This window comes from Talpa occidentalis, unplaced genomic scaffold (genome assembly GCF_014898055.3).
Source record: "Talpa occidentalis isolate TD23 unplaced genomic scaffold, MPIMG_talOcc4v2.1 talOcc4.12, whole genome shotgun sequence".
Taxonomy (NCBI): Eukaryota; Metazoa; Chordata; class Mammalia; order Eulipotyphla; family Talpidae; genus Talpa; species Talpa occidentalis.
This window is the reverse complement of record NW_023601212.1, coordinates 74,068,998-74,081,648: the sequence shown is the minus strand read 5'-3', so window position 1 is coordinate 74,081,648 and position 12,651 is coordinate 74,068,998. Positions and strand designations below refer to the sequence as shown.

Here is a 12,651-nt window from a genome sequence, read left to right as displayed (position 1 = left end):
TGCCCATGGGGTTTGCTTTGTTGTTGAATACATTCGAGTTTATTAGAGGCCGTTTTCCTTTTATTTCTTCTGTGTCTTTTATTTTCTGTTTTAAATTACATGTTACTGTTTTCTCTTTCAGGACGGTAAGATTCAAACAAAGGGGATAGGACAGATAAGGCAGTGCTCAAGTTGCTAGAGAGCAAGGGGTTTCTGATGCCCAGGTGTGACCTCGATTCTGCTCCTCGGTGTTCTCCCCCCCTGGGGGGTTTGCAGGAAAGTAGTCAGGTGGGGCCTGGATGGGTATCCTGAACCAGCGGGATAGGGAAGGGGCAGGTAGCAAACCACCACAGTGCCCATCGCACTCGTCTAAGTGGGAAGAGATGGGAATGCCTGTACTAAGCAGCAGTGCACTTTGGGCAGGGGAGGTAGATGCCCAGCCTCTATCCAGGCAAGACACATGAGCCCACCACAGGGTCATGGACATAGGTGCGAGATCAACTGAAGGACAGTGGAATTGAGAATCAGCTGCCTTTGAGAACGGTTTTGTAGAGCCAGGCGTGATCTAGGTGCCAGGCTGGAGATGAAGGGATAGGGGAGTGACAAACTGTAGAAGGGAGGAAACATTTAAAGGCACAAGGGCTTTAACTAGTGTCTTCCCTTTCTCTTCCTTGTGCCTTATTTCTCCTTTAGATTAATGCCTTCTTCATCTTGAAAATGAAGGTGTAGTCAACATGATTTCAAAATATCAGGCTCCAAAGTTGTGAGATCTGGAAATATTGTAACTTGCTCCAAATGACAAAACTAATTGATAGCTAGAATCTTGAAGTTTATAGACTCAGAAATCTCTCAGCTATAAGGGTTCTCATAAATTATCTAGATCAGTGCTTTTGGTACTGGGGGCTGCCATCCATTAGTGGGTTGTGTAATGTAGTGAAAAGGCCAGTTTTTAAATAGAAGAGGCTATAATTTTAAAATATCAATGTCATGTAGCAAGGGCGATTATTATTTCATGACAATTATTTCAGTCATCGGTTTTCACATAATGAATAAGAATCTATGGCACAGGCAGCACCAATGCTAATGAATCAAGCTTGGGGAAGATTCTGTTTTGCTAGTTCTCATCTACCAAAAGGTAACAAGAAGTGACCAACTAGCCTCACTCTTCCAGCCTCACCACTTCACTGTAATAAACAATACTGAGTGTAAGACCCTGTCCTAAACACTTTGGATTAACCTACTAATCCTCACCACATTCAAGTGGATACTGTTACCCTTATTTTACAAGTAAGGAAAATGGAGCAGAGAGATTAAGTCACTTGAGTCAAGTTACTGAGGCTACGAAAGTTGGAGCAGGGAGGCCCACACCTGCCATGACCTGCTTCAGATATGACAACTTCCCTGCAAGACCAGGTGGTGTAGCACCTCTTTGCACAGCTTCTGGCATGCTACCCCTGGGGCCTCCTGACAGCAGCCTGGAAGAGTCAGGCTGGGGAGACAGGCACCTGCAGGACTCCCTTTCTCCACCTGGCAATGAGTCATGGGCCTCTGGAGCACAGCCCTCTACATGGAATAGCCAGGGCTTCCCACTGGTGTGTGTCTTGAAATTACACCTCTTCCAAGATGCCTTCTGTGACCACCCCAACTGTATGTATCACATCTGTCATTCTCTATCCTAGTAACTCTATGTCGTTATCATCGGCCATTGGATTCAACATATCTGTTTATGGACTGTCTCATTAACAAGGAAGAGCCAAAAGGACAAGTATTTTGTCTGCACTGCTGTACTTCTAGTACCTGAACAGTGATAGCTATTAAGAGGAACCCCAGAGGGCCTCCCCGGTGGCGCAGCGGTTGAGCGCTGGGTTGAGAAGCTGCCCGCAGCCTCTGTGGCGCCGGTTCGATCCCCGGCTGCTCCCCGCCCACCGGAGGAGGGTCCCACATGGTGTGCAGACCTCTCCTGCCGCCCGCTGCTCCCCTCAGCAGTGTACTTTGGTCCTTCTGCCTGCTCTGCTCCCCGCTCTGGCTCTGGTGAATTCTCTCACCCTCCCGCGCTTCTGACTGTACCCAGTGCATGTATAAACAAAAACAAACAAACAAACCAGCAAACAAATAAATAAAGCATGCCTCTATAAAAAAAAAAAAAAAAGAGGAACCCCAGAAATATTTGTTACTGAATGAGCAAGAGTTTGGAGCAAAGAAGCTGAATAATATCAAAAGCAAAACTAAATCCCCTCTTTGCCTTTGGACATAGCACAGTTTACTTGCCATTTACTCTTGCAATACTCAAACCACTCTAATTCACCCATAATCAAGAACTAGCAGGGTATAAGGAGTCCAGGGTTTTCAGAAGTGGGCAGACTTTCTTTGAGAGAGGAAATAAGTTCACAAGGATCTTACTAGACTTCACAGGGCCCCACTAGTCTACGCATTCATGTTGCTGCTTCTGTACTCCTAGTCTGTGAGTGAGGCGCCAGGAAAAAAAATTCAGTTTTAAAGTACCATCTCTAACTGGACTTGAGGACTTGGTATGTGTCAGATCTCACAGACTGTAGAGGAGGAGGATGTGAGTTGTTCTCCAAAGGTTTCTGTCCTGCCAGGCAGATGAAACACCATACACACAAATAAAAGAGCACAAGGAAAGAACAGTGAAGGGCACCAAGTATTGCGAGTACGTGCTGTTACAGAAATAAGGGGAGGTGAAGGAGGTAGAAGAGACTTTGAGGTGTCCCAGCCCTAGGTGCTGTTTCTGCCCCAGTGAGTGCTCACACACTGACCCTCTCTGGCCCTGCCACCTGCTAGAGGCCCTGCCCATCGGAAAATGGATGAATTTATGTCAGTGAACACAATGTTCTTTCACAAATAACTCTAGAGGATGCAGTGTCTTGGTTAAGGAAGTCTAGCTCTGTAAGAGGAGAAGGCCAAGCTGGCTTAGAGTCTGCTTCTGGTAACTCTCAGACCAAGTGCACACAAGGACTTATGTAACTGAGAAGGGTGTATTTCCACATCTATTCAGTACCAAGTAGGCTCCCTATTGTTCTGTATTCTTTCTCCTTTGAGGCAAGTTGAGGGTGCGGTCTGCAAGCACTTGTGGTCTAGTCCACCTAAAGATGTTTTGTACTGTCAGGAGACCTGTGTGCTTGGTGAGGCCAGCTTACTAGGAAACACTGCCCACCCCTCATCCTGATGATAGCTGACACTGCAAAAGAGCAGCTTGCATAAACCCTCAACTGCTTATCACATATTTCTTCCCTTAAAAAACAGTCATCAGACGGGAGGAAATTGAGACAGAGAAATAAATTCAGATGTTTTATTCCATAAAGCACAAATGCACATATTTCAAACACGGAAAATTAACCTGGGCGTGAATTCCGTAACAGATCAGCTACTGACCATCATGCAGCAAGATAAGTGAAATGGATCCGCTGGCCCTCATAAACCCACAGTGCCTGCAGGAGGGTTGAAAAACTAGGATGCTGAATCCCTACACAGAGCCAAAGAAAATGCAACAAAAATGGCAGGTTCCTAACGATGAGAAAAACTTACAAATAGAATCAAAACTGATTCAAGTCATACAGTGAAAGGACAAAAGGAAAAAGGAAAGAGATCAATATGATCTGAAACAACCATTTTAATAATAAGTTGCTGACCTTTATTGGACCTCCAGTCCAAGATGCCTGAGGACAAGTCAGTGCTCCTTGTGCAGGGTCACCCCTGAATGGCAAAAGGCCCTCTTTGTGACACTCTTCTTATCCTGACGTCCCCCAGCCAGATATAGCGGAGTCTCAGGCCTTGGCCACAGATGCCTGGGTAGTAACATAACAGGTCCTCTGGACTTCCTGATGTCTCTTCAGTTACTAGACCTCTTCACCCAGGGCCTGTGACTTCTCTGCTTCTCCAGCCTTCCTTAGACACCGGCTTGACTAGGTTTCAATGAGATCTCTGAGAATTACCTTCTAGGGTATATGCTGAATTTTAATGTGTATGTCCTGGCCTCATGACAAGTCAGTATTGTCCAGGCATTTTTGGCACTTCCTTTCCTCATGCCTAACAGTGTCCTTCCTCCCCTGGCTACAGATTCCAGCCATTCCCTGTAATTCAAACAAGGGCAATTAATATTAGAAACAAGCTGGATTGCACAAACCATTGAAACACTTTTTCCACCTGTCTTTCTTCTTCTATCTTCCTCTGCCAGTTATGTCTATCCCTATATCTATACTTCATTGGGATATTATTAAATCAGTAGCAGCTTTACCTACAATCTGTTGGTCTTCATGTTGATGTTTCTAAAGGCCAAGTCAACTGGCTTTCTCAATCTTATAAGAATCTTAAAGTCTCTAAAGAGAAAACTCAATTAACAGGTTAGCCATGCATCAAAAAACTGGATAGACAAGTATAATTACTGTGCTTGAAATGTACTAAAAGGAATACTAACATATCAATTTACCATATGATTATTTCAACAACCTTCAGCAAAAGCCCACAAATATTTTTCATTCAAGAATGCCTGGGATAAAATGTTCTAGGCCAATATATTTCAGATGGCAAGACTGATTCTAATTTTGGAGCCTACAGTTACGGGAACGAAGTGCTGACGGTCATGTCCACGGTTTTACTTGCCCTTGTGCTATTAACATTGCTGGGGAGAACACAGAAGTCACCAATGACTTACTGAGGCAAAAAACTATTAATAAAAACAGTAAAGAAACAATGATTGGGAAAGATAATGTGCAATTTTTTTCAAAAGATCAAAGAAAAAGGGGCTAAATGAACTAAATGACCAAATTGGTGTATGAAAGAAAAATGCTTTTGGTTTTCCTGATAAATAGCAAATCAAAATTGCTTTCCTTCAAATTTCACAGGCATAGCTTTCATAATGCTACTGATCTACTAGCTGCCATTTTCCTTCTGAAAATGTTAATTGCATAAAAATAAATGCAAAAAAAGAAAATTCATTCCCTCTTCAAATAAACAAGTAACCCTTTCATAACAAACCAAATCAGCTCTCACTTTCCATCTGCATTCCAGAACACAAATTGGCCAGTTTTTACTCCAAAGCCATTTTAAGTGTAAGCCCTTTTGAGTGAGGAAGCTACTTTAATTTCTATAAGGGAAGGACGGGACAACAGAGGAGAAAAAGACAGTGGGATATTCTGTGCCAAGTCAAACAAGTCCAGGTTCCTCACCAACCACGTGGAAAATGAAACTTAGATCTTTACCATGTAGGTGACTTTTAAATACTTAACTTTTTACTCAAGATGAAAGCACAAGTCTGTCCTAACTAGAGTAGTGTTAAAAATGTGTCTATTTTTTCTTCAAAGAAAAAAGAAAAAAAACTTAGATAGGTATGTTTCCTTGCAAGCAAAACAGAAAAAGTTATTACTGTTGTTTACTATGATTATTGAGCCACAGACACATAAAATCCACAAAATGGATTGGTGGCTTTGAAAATGCAGTATCATATCAAAGGTGCAGACTGTTTTGAACATTCTGTACATATCGGGCTGAAACAAGAACCAAAGCAAACCTCAACCCCACCAGCAATGAAACGCTCCTAGAAAGGCAACAGGGCCTGCTCCGCCAGAGCACGATCACCTCTCTGGCACTCTGCAGAATCATCTCCCCAAGTGCACGGGTGAGGATGAGGGTTCTGGCTGCACCCAGTGCAAAGCACGTGCATCATTGGACAAATTTCTGAATAGATTTTTATAAATATATACAAATCAGTTACAGGCACTTGAAATGTCTTTGGCTGGAATAACCCAACATTGCAAGATAATGTATTCACAGAGTGTCCAGGCCCAGGCTGGGTTCAGCAGGCAATGATTATGGTTCTCTCACTCCCTCGCAGGAAACAGGCAGTTGTGCGATTAGGCATCAGCCAAAGCCACCTAAAAGAGAAGAAGATAGGCGTGCACTCACACAGCAGAGTGAGGTTCCGCAGCCCCACCAGCGCCCCTCCCCTTCCTGGGCTCCCTACCCAGAGACCAGGGAGCCCATCACATGCATCTATCATGCAGGGAAGCTACTAAATCCTTCACAAAAAAGTCTCATCTAGGAGGGAAAAAACAAAAATCTAAGAGTCTCCTGCTGATCTAGGAGGAACTGTGCTGAGAGACAGAGTTAATTGTTCTCAAACACTCCTCAGCATTACTGTGAGGTGCTTTCTCAAGCTGACAGAAGTGAAGGGGAAGCAACCGCTTCAGGGTCAGTTGCTCTCCGATGGAGACATGAGAACAAATCATGGTCAGTACCTTTTACCAGTGAAACCCCGACTACATGGATGAAAAGCCAACACTGTAATTTAGGCTGAGAGTAGACAACTTCTGACAAAAAGAATTAATGTTTGTAGAGGAAAGGTAACACTCAATAAATGGAGTAAGGACTCAGTGGGATTTTCTGTATATAGAGACCTCTAGCAAAATGCTGGGCCACACCCCATCCACACTCACCTTTTCAGGACAAAATTCGGGATTGCTCTGACGCAATTTGCTGGGTCTGCCTTTGATAACAGCATAGCAAAACATTGTTATCACCATCACGAAAAGGAAGTAACTGGTGTGCATGAGATGCAAATTTATTAATGAACGGTCATCCTAAATAAAGAGAATAAACCAGAAACATCTGCACTGAGTAACTGAATGATTTTAATGCTGAATTTCTGGAAATGAGTTCACACCCTCCAAACTTTATTGAACTTTAATTCTTAAAATGGAATAGGACATTTTCCCTTTTGTCTTCTACGTATTACATCTAGCTCTCATTAAGTGAAGACATGATCTTCCTAAAGCAGTCTTCTGCCCTAGCTTCTGCACCGCATCCCACTGCCCGGACCCTCTCCTCCTGCGCAGGTCTCTTCCTGAGAAGGCCCCAGAGACCCAGTCTTTAACCCTTCTGCCCCCTTTCCCTGATTGCCCTCAAGCTTCATGGCTGGCAGCCTCAACTCTGATACTAATTCCTTGCTACTCCCCACCTCTGCAATATCCCCTTTCCCAGGGGCAGCTTCTCTCCTTCCTTCTGCTTTGTCCCCACTTTTACAAGTGTCTGGCTAAAAACACCACGATTTTCCCTGACTTCTTCCTTTCTGATCTCACACAGGAATCAGTGAACATGCCCTGCCAGTTGTGGAGCAATCCCAGTCATGCCACCATTCCTTTTCCTTCTCCCATCTCCAGGTCTCACAACATTAGCCTGGGGCTCCCCTCCATTTACACACATCAGTTCTTCCTAACATACTGCTTTACAAATCCCCTACAGCCCTAACTGGGCAGTGATTGCCTACCCTGAAGAGAAAGTCTAAATGCCTTGGTGAGGCACAAAGGGCCCATCTTCCTACTTGATCTCCACTGCTCACTCTTGCAGGACAGGGCCTACCAATTTCCACAATTGGATAAAAAAGTAAGAGAAGAAAAGGACGAGAGAAAAGAAACTTACCTAACATATACTGACAGGAAGAAAATGGTATTTACAAAAAAAAAAAAAAAAAAAAAACTGCAATCTGTTAAAGGTAGGCTCAAGTCTAGCAGGAAACTACTAAAATCTGAATAGCATCTCACCCACTAATCTAAATTAATCTTCCCCTCCTTTCAATAGCCTCTCCTAATAGCCCTCAATACCTGGCCAAAAATTCACTTCCTCCTACATACTGCTACCTCCAAGCAGCACTATTTATCTCTCATATTGACACAGCCAAATATTCTTTTGAGTGGCTGTGTGCATGACTGAGACTGTACAAGCCTCTCAGCTGCTCAATAAATAGCTGCTGCATACAAAGAATGGAAGCAGAGTTGCACTAAATGAAAGATAGGCGTTTTTCCACCATGGTATGTCTCCACCACTCTGCCTCATAGTCCCAAATGCAGCTAGAATGGCAGGGGCTCAGCTAAGCAAGGAGAAAAACATACACACAGGATTTTTCTCACTTACATCTGGAACAATAACTGTGAGCTTGGGATTTAAAGCATGATAGACTTTTCCAATGGCGCCCTTATAACACCAGAAAGGGTTGTAATCTTGGGCATATTTTGTGTTGGCATCTCTGGCAGTTGTGAAGATCTTGTACCAGAGCGTGGCATTGCTGTATGTGTCAGGCACACAGTGTGGTGGCTGTCTGCAGGGGAAGAGAGGGGAATACATGTGCTCAGCGGACTAGTCATTCACTCGTGTCGCTCAAGTACCTGGCACAGCACTGAGCATAGTCAAGTACGGAAAGGAGAAACAGGAGACATGCATGATTCTTTGAGATCAAAACCACTATGCTTTTAGTTCAGGGATCTTTCTTCTCTAATAAAAAACATATAACAGAATAAGAACCAGAGGCCTACGAACTTCCACTTATATTTAGTTTAACTGTTAGATTTTTACCTTCAAAATTCAATCCATAGTCCTCACATGATGTGGCCAAAAAAGGACCTGCTCCTTTCAAGTCTTTCTCAATTATCTAACTTTTAGTCACAACTGGAAGTTTAACATACAAACTTCTCAGATAGTATGTAACAGTAAATTATTTTTAACTTATTTGATCTTGTCCTACAAACCTCCAAATGTCTAATAGATAAATCCCAGGATAATTAGTCTTAATTTAAAAAGATTTCCCATAGAATTCCTTTAAATAGGCTACATCTTGTATTTCATCCTATTTATAGATCATTGCCACTTTATGAAAACTTGAAAGGCAAGTGAGAACATTGATGGCCATGCAAAAAAAAAAAGAAAGAAAAAAGTTGCAGGAATATTAACTATTTCATGGAAAATAAGGTTCAATTTATGATCTCAATTTTAAAAATAACTGGATAACAAAGATGAACAATATATCTCTCAGGAACCTTAATTATGCATCATTCTGGTCACAAGATCAGCACTTATTTATCTTTTCTGTGACATGCTTCTTCCACTAAAGGAAAGGCAGACTAAGAACATGCAACCACAGCCAGAAGTTTTTACCACAGTGTTGAAGCACTAACTCTTTGACATTTAAATACAGAATTTCTATCTGTAGAATTCCCAGTTAAAAAATCCTTTAAATAGGTGCAGGTAATGACTAAAGAAATATAATGCAAGTATTCATGAGAACTTGCTGTTGAAGCAGCCCAGTTATACTCATGGTAAATGGAGTCTCTCACACACACCCACTGGGGCACAAAAAACCACTTACACGGTGACGGGGAACACACCAGGGTTGGCTGTGAGAGTCATGCAGGCTGTGAACACCACCTGCTCACAGTGACCATGAAGGGCACAGTCATCTGAGCTCCAAGAAGTAGGCAGGGTAAAAGTAATGTTTATCTCCTCGTGGGCTTCCCTGCCTAGGAAAGAGAAATCATTTTTTTTTTCTTTGTAAATAAAGGCAAGAACTCATATCCTCTAGGATTTGAATGAATACTGAAATTAAACCCACCCAGGAATCATCCATCAGTCCACAGAAGCATGATACCTGCTTTTGTAGGATTTGAGGGAAAATAAATCTGAGAGAGATCACAAGGCCTGCTCACCAGGTTGGGCCACAAATTGGCAAATGGAGATGAGCCACTTTCTGCCAAGCAAAGGCCCAGCAGTGCCCAAGCTGGAAAATGGGGCTAGCTGAGTTATTACCACCACTATTCTAGCATTTGTGCAACGCTTATTATTCTCAAACTATTTATATGTATTATTTCACTTAAAATTTACCATTATCCCACAGTAAACCAAAAAAGGATTAACTGTTTCCCCTTTTAGATCACAATCAGACTAAGGATCAATGGGACTAACAAACAGAAAGGTCACAGAACTAGTAAGTGATAGTTTAATGAAAACCAAGGTGTTCTAATACCACAGCACAAAGAAAAGGTCCACTTGCTACATAAAAAACACAGAAGTCACCTTTACCTTATTACATGGAAACAACTCTCACTGGTAACAGCCTACTAGAGGTGAACAGTCATTCCTGTGCTCCTTTAAGGACTTTAAAAGGTTCTTGGTAACCAAAATTCCAATTTATAGGTCCAAGTTTACAGCATAAACACTTTGCTGATTACTCCAGCACCCATTACTTTCAACATTTTCCTGAGTCACTTACAGTCATCATGGGTTTAGCACAAGCTAAAGGACAATGGCTCAATGCTTTATAGGTGTTTATTTTTAATATTATCTAACAAGCATTTATATATAGCATTTCCTTTGTGCCAGAAACTATTATAAATGCTTGATTAACACTAGTTCATGTTATCCTTGCCTCTTCCATAATCCCAAAAATCCAAAGAAAGAGACCAATCTTTGGCTTTTTCTGTTTCTTTCCAATAGCTAGCACAATACTGAGCTAACAATGACATTAAAAAATTGTTAACTAATAGCAATACTTGCAATATGAATTGAAAACACTGACAAAATAAACCTGAAAAAATTTGTTGTGTCTGTAAATATTAAGATCAGAAAAAGGCCCCAATTTTTCACCCTTATAGGTTTTTACTGAGAGCCTACCATAAGCCACACATGTTATTAAGTGAAAATGTCAAAATGGCTCCTTCTTAATTTCAGTTACTTCAACTCAAAAGGGGAGACACATGCAAAAAGAGTCTGATAAGTAAAATGTACATTGCTAACATTGTTTTGAAATATCTGTTGCCTGAGAAAGTCTGAAAGGAAACTAATAGTCACATACCTGAAAGTCCAATCTGATGCCCTAAAATGGTTGAGTACAAATGAGTAACATTGCGAGAGTACCCTCCAAAAGGTTTAAGTGGGTCCAGAGTTAGGGTGATTGCAACTGAGATGTTAACTGGGCCTGAATCCTCCAGGGCCTGTGGGGATTGGGTGGATGCTCTAGACTGCCCGCTGGTCATTGTGCTCTCCGGAGCTGTGGTGTCATTTGTGAGATGCTTTAATGTTTCATTCTCTGATACACAAAAGTCCAAATCATTAAAACGCAGCAGAAAAGTATTCCAATCCTTCAGTAAAATGAAAGAGAGAGAAACAAGTGTGAGGAACCCAGAAGTGCAGCCATTGCAGGAATACAGCCCTGACCTGCAGTGTGGCATCACACTGTTCATAGGAAATGACACTTCTATCATTTAAAATTAAAATGAGAATACCACTAGAGCTGGCATAACATGAAATTTTCCAAACCTTGTTCACATTCATAATTTAGAATATGAATTCTTCGTTGGCATGAGATATTGAACTGTGAGGTTATACCAACTTATTCACATGCAAAAAAAAATCCCAGCATATTAACCTTAAAGAAAATGATCAAGGGCCTCCCTGGTGGCGCAGCAGTTGAGCGCTAGGTTGCGAAGCTGCCCACGGCCTCTGCAGAGCCAGTTCGATCCCGAGCTGCTCCCCGGCCACCAGAGGAGGGTCCCACATGGCACGCAGACCTCTCCTGCCGCCCGCTGCTCCCCTCAGCATTGTACTTCAGTTTGCCTGCTCTGCTCCCCGCTCTGGCTCTGGTGAATTCTCTCACCCTCCCGTGCTTCTGACTGTACCCAGTGCTTGTATAAATAAATAAAAATAAATCTTAAAAAAAAAAAAGTCTTTTAAAAAAAAAAATGATCAAGCTTCAAAATCAAATCTGAAAACAAAGCTTTTATAAAAACAACAAAACATTAGAATTAATCCATACTCATTTACCAATTACAATCAGTTTTTTTTTTTTTTTTAAATAACGCTGTCAAAGTAATTCTTCAACAGGTCAATTACGTATCAATTACGTACACTTTGCCTTCTAAAGCTCTAGCATGGAAACCACAGTAAATGCCAATACTCATGAGGCACTTTTTCTCCATCATAGACGTCAGATGCTACTTTAGAACATGAATAATTTCAAAGGGGAGGGGAAAAGATGTTTTTGGACTTCTCTTAATGCCCACACTTTGTACTGATGGTTCAAATCATAAGCTGGTTTGAAAAATATACACAGCTGATTATATTCATGGTTAAACTGACATAAAGTACCCACATAAGCCAATTTTAATTTTTTGCAGAAACCCAAAGATAACTCATGCTGAAATAGCAAAAGACCTAACCTAGACTGTTACACACATATTGCTTTCTCCCAAGCAACATTCATCTACAAAAAAAAAAATATCACCAAATGCAAAGACAACCCAAGTTATACCTCAGATACTTTAACCCAATGTTAATTTAAAATGCCATTTGAGCAATTCCCAAGCAATAAAGAAAGTCTACCTTTATAGCATCAGTTTAACTGTATATTATATTAGCATTTAGTTAAACTGATGCTATAAAGGTAGACTTTCTTTATTGCTGAATTTAGATATATTAGGACTGAAATTAGATATATTCAATTATATTTTCCCTAACACCTACAAACTCAGTAGGCCACTCAAGAACAAAACAGCTGAAAAGGAAATCCTAACTTCATTCCTATCAGTCCTAGTCCTAACATGAGGAAACTGAAATCACAGAGAAATTAGGAACTCTCCAATTTCACAGTTGTAGGCAGAACTGAGATTAAATTTTCTGATTCCAGCCTAAAACTTTTCCCATGTAACACTGCCTTTATACAACCTAGGATCCTCACTTGAAAACACAATCACTAAGCTAATCATAACCAAAGTCCTGCAGCATCTTGCCACTGCTTTCCCACAGAGCTTTAGTCCACTTTGAGTAGTCAGTTAAATAGTAGGCCTCATTTTGATTATTAGGGCTAATTATTGAGCTCACTGTCTTTGGCCA

At 41.4% G+C, this 12,651-nt stretch overlaps 1 protein-coding gene across 7 annotated transcripts in view; it reads right to left on the bottom strand.

Annotated features, from left to right (window-relative positions):
- Positions 1–2,156: 2,156 nt before the first annotated feature.
- Positions 2,157–12,651, bottom strand: part of TMEM248 (transmembrane protein 248) — a 47,573-nt gene continuing 37,078 nt past the window's right edge. For 6 of the 7 annotated variants that reach the window (XM_054693576.1, XM_054693574.1, XM_054693577.1 and 3 more), the window contains 5 exons: positions 10,616–10,901; positions 9,134–9,284; positions 7,906–8,089; positions 6,432–6,575; positions 2,158–5,870 (listed from right to left, as the gene is read on the bottom strand). In XM_054693576.1, the coding sequence (XP_054549551.1) occupies positions 5,850–5,870; positions 6,432–6,575; positions 7,906–8,089; positions 9,134–9,284; positions 10,616–10,901 (786 nt within the window). In that variant the 3' untranslated portion in view covers positions 2,158–5,849. Of the gene's footprint in view, positions 5,871–6,431; positions 6,576–7,905; positions 8,090–9,133; positions 9,285–10,615; positions 10,902–12,651 lie in introns of all 7 variants that reach the window. The other variant, XR_008551199.1, reaches the window with a different exon arrangement.